This window comes from Schistocerca cancellata, chromosome 1 (genome assembly GCF_023864275.1).
Source record: "Schistocerca cancellata isolate TAMUIC-IGC-003103 chromosome 1, iqSchCanc2.1, whole genome shotgun sequence".
NCBI lineage: Eukaryota > Metazoa > Arthropoda > Insecta > Orthoptera > Acrididae > Schistocerca > Schistocerca cancellata.
In genome coordinates, this window is record NC_064626.1 from 677,103,683 (window position 1) to 677,117,861 (window position 14,179).

The 14,179-nt window shown below is 46.0% G+C and overlaps 1 protein-coding gene across 1 annotated transcript in view; it reads right to left on the reverse strand.

Moving 5' to 3' along the window:
- Positions 1-14,179, reverse strand: part of LOC126184060 (prolargin-like) — a 119,707-nt gene that overhangs the window by 66,760 nt on the left and 38,768 nt on the right. The window contains exon 2 of the mRNA XM_049926424.1: positions 5,939-6,250. Coding sequence (XP_049782381.1) covers positions 5,939-6,190 — 252 coding nt within the window. The 5' untranslated portion in view covers positions 6,191-6,250. The remainder of the gene's footprint in view (positions 1-5,938; positions 6,251-14,179) is intronic.

Consider the following 14,179-nt stretch of genomic DNA (forward strand, 5'->3'; position numbering starts at 1 on the left):
TGCAGACGTCATCGAACTGTTCGTACAGATGGTTGTTGTCTTGCAAACGTCCCCGTCTGTTGACTCTGGATCAAGACGTGGTTGCACGATCCGTTACAGCCATGCGGATAAGATGCCTGCCATCTCGACTGCTAGTGATACGAGGCCGTTGGGATCCAGCGCGGCGTTCTATATTACCCTCCAGAACCCACCGATTCCATATTCTGCTAACAGTCATTGGATCTCGACCAACACGAGCAGCAATGTCGCGATACGATAAACAGCAGTCGCGATAGGCTACAATCCGACCTTTATCAAAGTCGGAAACGTGATGGTATGCATTTCTCCTCCTTACACGAGGCATCACAACAACGTTTCACCAGGCAACGCCGATCAACTGCTATTTGTGTATGAGAAATCGGTTGGAAACTTTCCTCATGTCAGCACGTTGTAGGTGTCGCCACCGGCACCAACCTTGTGTGAATGCTCTGAAAAGCTAATCATTTGCATATCGCAACATCTTGTTCCTGTCGGTTAAATTTCGCGTCTGTAGCACGTCACTTTTGTGGTGTAGCAATTTTAATGGCCAATAGTGTAGAACACTACTAATGCTGTATTCGATCATTATGGGACTGTTTTTCCTACTCACCTACATCAACTTACAGTTTTCGACATTAATAGCTAGCAACCATTCTGTCATATATTGACGACGTAATGACTTCCACGTTGATGCGCTTAAGACTGTTAGAAGCATCAAGGGCAGCATTCTAGAAAACCAGAGACACAATGCAGAGAGCAAGCAAATGTGGTAGCGTTTAGGTTACCGGAGATAAACAGTAAAACTAGAGCCAAGCAATTTGCAGACGCTCTGGGAAGCTGTCCCAGGTGAGAAGTCGGGCTTTAGAGCCTTAACTGGTAACTCCATTCACCGCCTAGACGCTGTTGTAAGGTGTCCCTTTAGAAGACGGCCACGAAAATGCAAGCCTCAGAAGAGGCAGCAAGTTTGATACTTGCTCATTAAAACTGCAACTTCAGTGAGTTTATACAGGTTAGAGTGATATACAGCAGTCCCCACTCACAAAAGGACGGAGGGCGGGGCCAAGTGATGTAAAACACTGTTGTTGCTGGCCATAATTGGAGTGACAGTGAAATTTATCTTTCTGCTCAACGCAGTTGTTAATGTACGATTCAGGAGAAAATCCGAGTAGGAGTAGGGGAGAAATTTAAATGTGGTTGGTCAGGGGCGCTCTGGAGGTGCAGAGCGACTCGCCAGATTGGCCGAAGCTTGTTAAGTTCCGGTGGATTGGTGGCTCTACTGTAGGAACGGAGAAATGATGCGCCACCACGATTCTTTAAAAACTCATGTTTTTGTATTCAGAGGGAGTTCTCAGTCAGATCGCTGAGGCGCCGACTCCGTGTCGCTCGTGACCAACCTCGATAAGTTCCGACGTGTGTTTTTTCTTACTTGGAGTACTGCTCTCAAGTTTGTACCTAACGTGCTGCTAGTGTTCGCTACTTCTGTTATCATCCGCCCCCCTGGCTTCAGACACTTCCCTTGTGCAACCAGTTGCCTCCTTTGCTTTTTATAATGTTTAGAATTGGCCTTCAGTGTATCAGCTAACCTGATCGCAAATAAACACTGTTAATGAGACCCCTGAATCACGTGAGCCTCCTGCTGCAGGAATCCTGTCGCGTCCCAGAACCTGTATCTCTCGTTAATGCCCTGGGGCGGTGTTTGGCGCTGATCCAAGTCATAAACCCGCCGTCATTGGGAATTGTCTTTCTACATTTGCTCCTCACAGCTCGGAAATTTCAGACTGACCAAAACCCCCTGTCTTCCCTCTATCCCGTGTCAGGACACGACAATTTATCACACCAATCAGAAATTTTGTCATCTTCTATCCCCCCTACAGCAACTCAACGATGACATCTTCCCATACACCACAGCATCATCAGCAAACAGACCCAGATTGCTTCTCACCTTGTGCATCAGATGATTTATTTATATACAGCATAATACCGGGCCTATCACACTTCCCTGGGATATCGGTTCTGAGTGATGAAAGACTTCCGAAAATGTTTTCATTTCAAGTTTTAAGTGTTAAGTGTTTCTGTAATTTCGCAATCGCTAAAGTAATTAATTTAGTTTATTAATATTGGAATTATACTAACATTCTATGCTACATGGCAGTTGCATTTATGTCACGTATTTATACACTCGCAATCTCACTCATCAAAATATACAGGGTACTTGTCGTTGACCTACAGTCATGAAATTTGGATAGAAGCAGTGCTTCACAGTACAAGTGAAGAAAACATCCCAAAATTGTTAATTACACCTCCAAAGGGTCGTGGACTGTCGTATGTGCCATAATTTTGAACTTGATACGTCTACTCGTTCTGAGAAAAAGGGGTCTTAACGAAGGACAGGCAGACAGACACGCAGGCGGATAACAAATGACAAAAAAATAATATTCGTTGTGTGATACAGTTACAAACACTATAGGTTTTGGTGAGTGAATTTGCACTGTCAGAATTTGTGACATAAATAGCCATATCTTTCTATTGCATAGACATAAAAGCTCAATTATTTTACACCACCAAGGGACCGTACCACCTGAAATATATGTTAACTTGATACCGCTACCGTTCTTGAGATAAATGGGCCTTAGCAGAAGGACAGACAGACAGACGGACGGACAAGAAAGTGATACTATAACGGTTCTGTTTTTACCGATTGATATGTGAAACTCTAAAACCAAAGTGCAACTGCGCCCGAAAAACAAACGGTAGACTAAATTTGTTTTAAATGTTAACATAGTTGTTCTCTCGCTGCGAATACCACGAGCTATGAAACATACGTTGGTCATAAAAGGCCGTACAGACATCTAGAGAATGTTCAAACTTGATCTATTTGATAGCCCGAAGTCCGCTACACAGACAGGCATACATTTTAGAAATAGTACCGCCCCCTTTTTTTTTTGAGTTATCAGTCTTTCCATCGTTTTGATGCGGCCCGCCAAGGATTTCTCTCCTGTGTCAACTTCATATCAGAGTAGCACTTGCAACCTATGTTCTCAATTACTTGCTGGATGTATTCGAATATCTTTCTTCCTCTACTTTTTTACCCTATAGAGCTTCCTATAATATTATTTAAGTTATTCCCTGATGTCTTAACGGATGTCATATCTTACTGTCCCTTCTTCTTGTCAGAGTTCTCCATACAGGGTGGTCGGAAAATCCCGTTACAAACTTCTAGGACATGTACAGCTTAGCGAGTACGTAACATTTTGAATAGGAACCCATGTCCGAAAAGAATACTGACTCGTTCCGTTATTAGTTACGCATTTGCATTACAACTTACACCTTATGATTTACATTAGTCGACAACAACAAGAACCTAGCATCTACGGCACCAGCCGCAACGTACCGATGCATTACAACAGCGGCTCGATGTGGCGACCACCAACTTTGTTACACACATTGTACCTCCGAAGCATGTTCTGGTACACTCTTTCCATACCACCTGGTGTCTCTTCAATGTCTTGTGCACCGGCCATAACTCGTGCCAGCAGATCTTCCTCTGTCTCTATAGGTGTCTCATAAATTAGGCTCTGCATACGACCCCACAAGAAGTAGTCCATAGGGATTAAATCCTTCGATCGTGGCGGCCACGCGGTTGGACCCCAAGGCCCATCCATTTTTCACCATACCCTCTGTTGAGATGTCTCCGGCCACCCAGTGAAAAGTGAGGTGGTGCTCCATCATGCTGAAACCACATTTCCTGACGGACATTCAATGGCACAGCTTCCAAGAACGGATCCATTACGTGTCGTAGGAAGACTAAGTATGCGGGACCCGTGAGCTTGGATGGAAGGAGGTATGATCCAATCACATGACCCTCCAGAATACCTGCCCACACGTTAATTCCAAACCTGTCTTGAAATCAATGAACATGCGTGGCATGAGGGTTTTCGTCCGCCCAGACATGGCTATTTCGAGCATTCAGAACACAATCCCTTGTGAACCTACGTTCATCTGTGAAGAGAACTCGACGTGGAAACTGGGGTGCGTCGATGCAACGGTGCAGGAACGATGTGCAGAAAGCGACCGGCGTTGGAAAGTCTGCTGGACCCACAGCGTGTACCATTTGTAAGTGGTACGGATGTAATTGTTGCTCATGCAGGACGTCCAAGACGGTACTGTGACTAACAACCGTTGAATGCGCAATTGTTCGCGAACTCGTTGACGGCCTATCTTCAAGGCGACGCAGTACACTTTCTTCAATTACGGGAGTGCGGCGTCGCCGTGGAGCACCACAGTCCAGCCTCCTCACGGTGAAGATACCCGTTTCTCGTAGCCGTTGTGAAACTTGGGCAAACGGTTTGTGCGATGAAGTGTGACGGTGTGGATAACGTTCGTGATACAGCCGAATAGCAGCTCTTCCGTTAGCTCCAGCTTCGCCATACACAAGGAGCATGTCTGTGTATTCCGCAAACGTGTATGCACCATGTTTCCTCTATAGGTGATGCACAGGTATTGACTCAGTCTCACAGCAAAACGGACAATAAGTGACATCTGGGGATCGTTTAACGTAGTACTCGTCATCGTGTCTACACTGTTATATGCTCTGAGACGTTTCTCTTGCTCTAATCAGACGTTGACGAGGTACACATCTGAATTGAAACTGTCGTAGAACGGGAACGATACGATTCCGGACATGGGTTCCCATTCAAAATGTTCAATAGTCACTATCCTCCAGATGTGCTAGAAGAAGAATTTCCTTCCATCCTGTATATTCCTTTCCTCTACGATTCTGAGCAGAATCTCCTCGTTCCTTAAATTATCAGTCCACCTAATTTTCAACGTTCTTACGTAGATCCACATCGCTTCCGTTCCGATTTTTCCTCAGTCCATGTTTTACTACCATACAATTCTGTGCTCCAAACGTACGTTCTGAGAAATTTCTTCCTCAAGTTAAGGCCTACATTTGACACTAGTGGACTCCTCTTGGCCAGAAATGTCCTTTAGTCTGCTTTTGATGTCCTCGTTGCTCCGTCCGTCATGGGTTATTTTGCTGCCTAGGTAGAAGAATTCCTTAACTTCATCTAATTCGATCCTGATGCTAAATTTCTCGCTGTTATCATTTCTGCTACTTCTCATTACTTTCGTCTTTCTTCGATTTACTCTCAGTCCATAATCTGTACTCACTCGACTGTTCATTCTATTCAACAGATACTGTAAATCTTCTTCACTTTCACTGAGGATGACAATGTCGTCAGCAAATCTTACCATTGACATCCTTTCATCTCTAATTCTAATTGCACTCTAACCTTTCTTTTATTTCCATCATTGCTTCTTCGACGTATAGATTGATGAGTAGGTGGAAAGACTGCATCTCGATCATACATCCTTTTTGACCCGACCATTTCATTCTTGAGCTTCCACTCTTGTTGACCCTCTTGGCTCTTGTACAGGTTGTCTATTACCCCTCTCTCCCTATTTCCCTCAGAATTTCGAACGTCTTGCACCACTTGACACTGTCGAATGCTTTCTCCAGGTCGACAGTCCCCTAGGATCTGACGAAGTCATTTTTCCGCAGTATTCTTTCTTCTAGGTCTGCTCCAGGGTAGGTAGGAGAAATTCTGTAAAGTTTGGAAGTGAAGTATTGCTGGAAGTGAATTTTGAAGGCGGGTTGCGAGCTGTACCATGGTATCTTGGTCGGTAAGAGCACTAGTCACTAAATGTAAGGTTCCATGTGCGAGTCCCGATCAGGCGCACAGTGTCAATCTGTTAGAAAGTTACACCAGACTCTCCGCTGTATAGTGGAAGATCCATTCCCATAATTCACTACTGCGCTGTAAGGTAAGGAAGAACCAGTGGCATGCCTGTAGCGATTTGTGTCTCTTTACTACTGACAAGAAAGTCGAAGTGTCAAGAGCTACAACGAGAAGCTTACCTCGAGGTCCGAGCACTCAGCCAGCCAGTCCTCTGCCAGCTCCTGAATGTTGTTGCGGTACAGGTAGAGACGGTGGAAGGTGCCGCAGCAGGGCGGAGCGCTTCGCAGCTTATTGCCGCAGAAGTTGGCGGCCACCAGGTTCCTCGAGCACAGGTCGTCAGGCGCCGCCTCCAGGCCACTGAGCGACTGGTCCAGCACCTGCGGGGCCGCAGACACTGTCCACAGCAGGAGGAAAAGCACCACCTGCATCATGGCAGCTCCAGAGGAAGACAGCGGGGTGCAGATAGAGAGGTGAGAGGTCTGCAGAAATGCCTGGAAAATAGAAGTGCCACGAAGAGTGAGCATTAGCTATCTTTTGAAGTAAAGACCCATAAATTATCTAGATGCAGTATTTCTTTAGGAGCTCTTCATCTCCATTGATACATCCTCCAGAAGTCACTATAAAGTACATGGCGGAGAGAGAGAGCATTTGAACCACTATTGTTCAGTGCTTTACTTTTTATTGTGCAGTTTTCGCGACGAACGTGTTCGAGAAAGCGGAATGATTGGAACTGGCTGTAAGAATATCCTATAGTCTTCCACAACGACCGACATGTTGTTGTGGCCTACTCAGTCGCCAGATTCATCTCCAATTGAGCACACGAGGAAAATCATCGGATACCTCCAGCATCATTCCTGTATGGACTGACCAAGTGCAACAGGCATGGAACTCCTTTCCGCAAACTGACATCTGACACCTGTTAAGGCCGAGCGGTTCTAGGCGTTACAGTCTGGAACCACGCGACTACTACGGTCGCAGGTTCGAATCCTGCCTCCGGCATGGATGTTTTTGATGTCCTTAGGTTAGTTAGGTTTAAGTAGTTCTAAGTTCTAGGGGACTGATGACCTTAGAAGTTAAGTCCCACAGTGCTCAGAGCCATTTGAACCATTTTGAACATCAGTTTAACACAACGCGTGCATGTTTGCCTGCTTGCATTCAATATTCTGGTTGTTACCCCAGTTATTGATGTACCAGCCTTTCACATTTGAATCTTGCACTTACATTAACCTATGTCCGTCCCAGGTATCTGAATGGACAGCGCGACAGAATGTCAATCCTGAGGGTCCGGGTTCGACTCCCAGCTGGGTCTGAGATTTTCTCCGCTCAGGGACTGGGTGTTGTGTTGTCCTAATCATCATCATTCCCATCCCCACTGACGCTCAAGTAGCCGAAGTGGCGTCAAATCGAAAGACTTGCACCAGGCGAACGGTCTACCCGACGTGAGGCCCTAGTCACACGACAACGAGATCGTCTACTCTCCTCCAGTTATTCTCATATATTATCTCTCAGCATTTCCAAAACCTATTTCGGTTAATTAGCTGTTTTACAAAAATAAAACTTAATTAAAGTTTACCAGTGATGCAACTCTATAATTACTTACAGGCTTAGCTCTTTCCAAAACTATACTACACTTTCTGGTGACAGCTCATCAGTACTCACTTCACATATTAGACACGTTATGTACATATACCTTCAATTGACAGACCGACGACGAAATCCCAAACTCTGTAACTTTCATTGTCGGTTCCCGGTTGTCTATTCGAAAAGCTAAGTCAGCATCCCTCCATAAAGAAGGAAAAGTAGAGATGACGGACATGAAAGGAGGCAGGCATTTTCGATCAGAGATCTTGGGCGTATAATTTTTCAGTAACACTATATTCTGAATGTATATAGTGGAAACAAATAGATTTTTTAAACTGTTGTTAAAACTAATATTTTTAAGAAGCCTACTTTACTTTATGTTAGTAATTATTGCGTGTATGGTATGTATTATTCTTTAACTACCTTCCTGAACATGTTGCTTTTGGTTCTCTCTCAGTTCCATTGGTACCTTATTGTACGGTTTGGTTCGCTGGCACAAAACACATTTTTGAGTTTTGTAATTAACTTTCCTGGGTGATACTGACTCAAAAATATTCCTGAATGTCTTGTGATCATTTATAGGCAAAAAATAGAAAGTTGTAGCTGCTATACTTGCATATGGTAGCAATGTTTCACTGTGGAAGCACGATCGCACACAAAAGACAGCGGGAAAACCACGGTAACGTAAATCACATTAATTGCCCTACGTGTTGTGATGTACTGACAAGTGCAGGAAGAGAAGAAAATCCTCATCTCACTGGACCAATGTACTGGATGCGACCTGAAGGATCTCAGCTGTAACATGGAAAGACAAGACTGGGGAATGCCGATGCTCGTTACACCTGTCAAAGCGAAAATAGGAGAGAAGAGACGAAATGCACAGCTTAAACCGAAGATCATCGGTGAAGGGACAGTAATCATTTTCTGTAATGCAAAATTTATAAAGCTCTATGAATATTAGGGTTACAGTTCTGAACAGTAACAAAAGAACGAGCTCTTGCGAGACTAATTCGTGTACTAAAAGCTGAAGAACCTGTACACCAGATCTGGACACCAAGAAACGGGGAAAAATCGAGAAACTAAGGAACGATTTGTCATGAGGTACTAGTGCCGGACGGTATTGTACCTGCGTTGGAGCCGCGCAGTTTTTGTATTGTGAGTAGTTTCATTTTCCTCTCAGTACTTGTATAAAGTCCTACACAACTGCATACTGCTATGCAAAAATGCAAAACCATAAATGAATTTTTCTTTGGTTGAAACGGTTATGAACTGACAAGCAACAGTCTGTATTTCACACAATATGCTTGACCGGAGATAAGATTTTCTAGTCGATGTTACCTCCATACTCTGAGGTGACAAAAGTCATGGGATATCTCGTAATATCTTGTCGCACCTCCTTTAACCCGGCGTAGTGCAGCACCTCTACGTGGCATGGATCATTAGCTCGTTGGAAGTCCCCTGCAGAAACATTGAGGCAGGCTGTCTCTATGGCCGACCACAATTGCAAAAGTGGTTGCCGGCGCAGGATGTTGTGCACGGACTGAACACTCGATTATATCAACAAATGTTCGATGGGATTCATCTCGCGCGATCTGGGTGGCCAAATAATTCACCCGAATTGTCGAGATTGATCTTCAAAACAATTGCGAACAACTGTGGCCAGTTACAATTCCGTCGTTGTTTGCGAACATGAAGTGTTTGGGAACTTGTTGTCCACAGCTCATGAATGGCTGCAAATTGTCTCCAGGTTGTTGAACACAATCTTTCCCAGTCAATGATCGGTTCCGTTGGACCAGAGGACCTAGTCCATTCCATGTAAAGAAAGCCCACACCATTATGGAGTCACTTCCGAGTTTGGAAAATTTTGGAAATTTGTGGTAAGGTCTTATGGGACCAAACTGCTAAGGTCATCGGTCACTATGCCTACACACTACTTAATTTAACTTAAACTTACGCTACATGCACACTCATGCCCGAGGGAGGACTCGAACCTCCCACGGGGGGAGCCGCACAGACCGTGATAAGGCGCCTGAGACCGCGCGGCTACCCCGTGCGGCCTCCTTCAATTTGCACAGTTCATTGAGAGCTTGGGTCCGTGGCTTCGTATGGCCTGCACCATACTGGAACCCCAATGTCAACTCTTATTAGCTGAAACCGGGACTCATATGACCAGGCAACGGTTTTACCGAAGTCTAGGGTTCAACCGATATGCACACGAGTCCAGGAGAAGCGCTTCAGGCGGTGTCCTGCTATTAGAAAAGGCACTCGAATCGGTCGCCTGCTGCAATAGCCCATTATCGCCAAATTTCGCCTCACTGTCCTAACGGGCACGTTTGTCGTACGTCCCACATTGATTTCTGCGGTTATTTCACGCAGTGTTGCTTGTCTGTTAGTATTGACAGTTTTATGCAAATGCCGCTGCAATCGGTCGTTAAGTGAAGGCCGTCGGCCACTGCTTTTTCCGTGGTGAGAGGTGATGCCTGAAATTTGGTACTCTCCGCACACTCTTGACACTGCGGATCTCGGAATACCGAATTCGCTAACGATTTTAGAAATGGAATGTCCTATGCTTTTAGTTACAACTACCGTTCTCCGTTCTTTGTTACTTCGTTTCGTGGGGCGTTTATCCCGCTTCAACGCGTGGTCGGCCGTGTTACTATTGATTTGGCAGTGTTGGTTGCAGAAGGTGGCCGGATGCCCTACCTGCCGCCACCCGGAAGACTCCAGAACGGAATTAATGAACCCCAGCTGTCTGCATCTAGTGTAAACCATGGAATAGTGCGAACGTTTTCAAACGTGTGCGAGTCGTGTAACTAAGGTAGAGGGTGACATCCAGCCCGGTATTCACCTAGTGGGATGGGGAAAACCGCCTAAAAACCACATCTAGGCTGGCCAGCATACTGGCCCTCGTCGTCAATCCATCGGGCGGATTCAATTTGGCCGGCCGCTGTGGCGAGCGGTTCTAGGCGCTTCAGTCCAGAACCGCGCTGCTGCTACGGCCGCAGGTTCGAATTCTGCTTCGGGCATGGATGTGCATGATGTCCTTAGGTCAGATAGGTTTAAGTAGTTCTAAGTCTAGGGGACTGACGACCTGAGATGTTAAGTCTCATAGTGCTTAGAGCTATTTTGAATTCGATCCGGGGCCTGCGTGCCTATCCGAGTCCAGGAAGCAGCGCGTTAGCGCTCTCGGCTACCCTGGCGGGTCAACTATCATTCCGCGTTCACAGTCTGCTAATTCCCGTCATGCGGCCATAATCATGTCGGAAACCGTTTCAATTGAATCAGGTGAGTACAAATGACAATTCCGCAATGCACTGCCCTTTTATACCTTGTGTACGCGATACTACCGGTGTATGTATACACGCATGTCGCTATCCCATGACTTTCGACACCCCAGTGTAGAACGACGCTTGAAAATAGTGGGGTACACTTTCATCCTTCAAATTGCCTAGAGCCCTCCTTCTTCCTACGTATGTATCTCGATCCACGAGAAAAGTGCATATGTGAGCCAAGCGGGTCAAATAGTTCTTGAAAAGCTCAGTAACTCTCTGCTGGGAGCAATCTGCTGCGGTAGTATTTCGCACTGGTGCGTATTCCGGTGCTGAATTATCAGAAATCACGAAGGCGGAGAAGTGTCTATTAGTGCAGTCTTCCGTCACTTCTATGACTGCTGTTATTCTAGCCATAACAGTAACACATCTTCGATTTAGCTATTCCTTTGAAAATAGGGTTTGAAAATAACCGCACTGGGCAAAAATTTTGGTACACGCAGGATAACATGCTAATACTGCTTGACAATGCTCTTAGCCCTCATAATGGCCTCAGTTCGGCGAGGAAGAGAATCCACATGTTTCTTGAGGTACACCATATCCAACTGCAACCACTCATTCAAGACTGGATCATCCCGCGTCCGGCATCCTGATTTAGGTTTTCCGTGATTTCCCTAAATCGCTCCAGGCAAATGCCGGGATGGTTCCTTTGAAAGGGCACGGCCGACTTTCTAACCCCATCCCTCCCTAATCCGATGAGACCGATGACCTCGCTGTCTGGCCTCCTCCCCCACAACAACCCAACCCCAAGACTGGACCTGGGTGTGGACTAAAATAAAGGTTTGTTGAATTCTTCCTCTGTTCCAAATTTCATCCTCTGTTCCAAATTACCCCACGCATTTTCGATGCAATTAACAGCAGATGTAGGCGAAAATGGGTACTGACATTTAATCTTCGGTGTCTTCTACAATATTACCGTCAAAATGTTAGAGCTTGAAAATATTATGTAGAAAATATTCTGTGCAGTTTTTGTTCGATAACGTTCATGGACGTTCATTTGATGAGGATTTGAATTTTTAATTATTATAACGAATTTTTAATTATTATGATGTACACTGGTAATGCCGCCGAGTTGCAAGTCTCATGTCACTCGACGCCGCAATGGGCGACTTACGTGCCGGTGACGATGATGAAAGGATGGTGACGACAACACCCAGTCCACGAGCGGAGAAAATCTCCAACCCGGCCGGGAGCCGAACCCGGGCCCGCTGCATGCGAGGCAAACTCGTAACCACTCAGCCAAGCAGGTGTACACTAATAAAGTACTAAAGCGGCAACATTACAGATTACATCTGCATATAAGTCTGCTAAAATCAATGTGACAGATTTTTGTTTAAGCTCATAGTTACTTTCAAATCAGTTTTTCAATTTTATGTTAACCGAGATTGCCCTCTTTTTCTCATACGGTAAAGGAGAACGTCTCCCATACAGAAAATATAGAAAAATTGCTGCACAGGATTATTCAGTAAGTGATTTCTAAGAATTTCGCCAAATTTCAGGATATTAGCTTCTACAGTTCCTGAGAGAAGGCACATTATATCTGAAAAAAATTGCTCTACTGCATATCTCATTGTTAACAATATTTCCGTACCTCTAGTCATTATTCTTGTCCATATCCATAATCTTCATTCTCTTCCTTGTCTTCCTGCATCTTTCTCTTCATCTGCCTCCATTGCCCAGCCATTTTTTTCATATTTTCTTCTGCTCCTTGAGCTCTGTCAAATCGAGCTTCATCGATGCTTCTTAGTGTCTTCAGTGCGCCCGGGTGGAAGCCTAATCATTGCAGGTACCTACATTTCTATTACTAAACACTAGACAGACGTCAGATGGAACTGTCTTCACAACATCCGAGAACACAAGTACTGTTTTTTAAAAATGTATCCACCTAAGGCGATTGTAGTTCTCATTCGTATTTTGTGTTTTTACGTGTACACATTTTTTCATCAGTTCATTATTGGCTATGTTTATAGAAGTTGGCTTTATAGCAATTAAACCAGCAAGTGGCTAAGCATGCTTAAGGGTTATGGCTTCCTTGGCTTCTCGCTGACGATATTTGCACCATGATATGTCACAGAGGAAGTGCTGACGAGTCTCAACCATGCAAATTTTGTGGACGAGGTACCCGTGGTCTAGGGGACAGTGCGGCTCTCCCAGCCGAGCGAAGCAGACGTGCGGTGTGTGCTCTCCGCTGTCAGAGAGGGCCCGCGCGCCTTGTTTACTTTCTTCGGCCGACACTAACGTGACGCCGTAGCGCTACAAGACGATGGCAAACCAATACAGAAGATCAACCTTGAAATTCACATTTCGGAACGACTTTACCCGACCAAAGGCGCTCGAAGTCGAACGATTTTTAAAAGAGGAAGCCAAGATCCCGGCTGCCGACATTGTCGGCATTCACTTTTCGATCGTCAGTAGCACGGTCTATGTAAAGCTCATAAACGAAACTACATGCGACAAGGTGCTTCGTGAGATGAAACAAGAACTCCGCTTCTGCCATGCAGATGGCAATGTTGGCAACGTCGAGGTCGGCCATGCCGCAATGGGACTGCGGACTATACGCATATTCGAACTTCCATTTGAACTCCCGGCGGCAGAAGTTGTAGCGGCGCTCCGCCCCTACGGCACGGTACACGAACACGTGGCTGAAAAATGGACCCAGTTTAAGACGTATCCAGTACTCAATGGAGTACGCAAAGTGCGCATAGATCTCCAACGACACGTGCCATCCTATCTAAAGATAGGCGGATGCCGGGCCATAGTTATTTATGACGGCCAGCCGAAGACGTGTTCCGGATGCGGCAAAGAAGGACACCTTCGTTCCGAGTGCCTCCAGCGTCGGATCACACAACTCCCGCCGAAGGACGTTGCACCACCAGCGGCGAAGACTATTCTACCCGTGACTTACGCGGCGGCGCTCACGACGTTCTCCACACAACAGACACGGCCGACCGCTTCAGCGGTACAAGAATCAGTTTCCACGGACAAAAACCTGCATGATCCGCCGACCTGGCCAGTGGTGGAAAATAGTACTACGACTCTGGAGCTACCGAACGCGACAGACATTGACGCCGGCAAGATGGCAATTGATTCCCTTGTTGTACCGACCGAAGCGTTTGTTCCGGCGGAGCGTGAGTCAGTGCCGTCTTCTGACAATGAAGGCCATGTACGGAAACAGCGATCGCCGAAACGCCGAAAGCGCCGTCGTCGGACCGTGTCGGAACACAGCGGTTCGCATTCGGCCGGGGAAGAACAACTGACCACTCAAGAAGCCAGCTGCGAAGCTGAGGCTGTGTCCACTGACTCCAACCTTGCAGAACAGACAGAAAAACATGCAGCTTTCGACCATCAGCCCATTGACAGAAACAATGAGCAGCGGGAAGGTACCAGTGCAGGCAGCGAAGTCGCCCGGTCCCTTACTATCAAACATTCTGAGGCTATGGAACATGAACAGACATCCGCGCCCGCTTCGTGGGCCGAGGACTTCGAGGCACAAGATCCCGACCCGCGGCA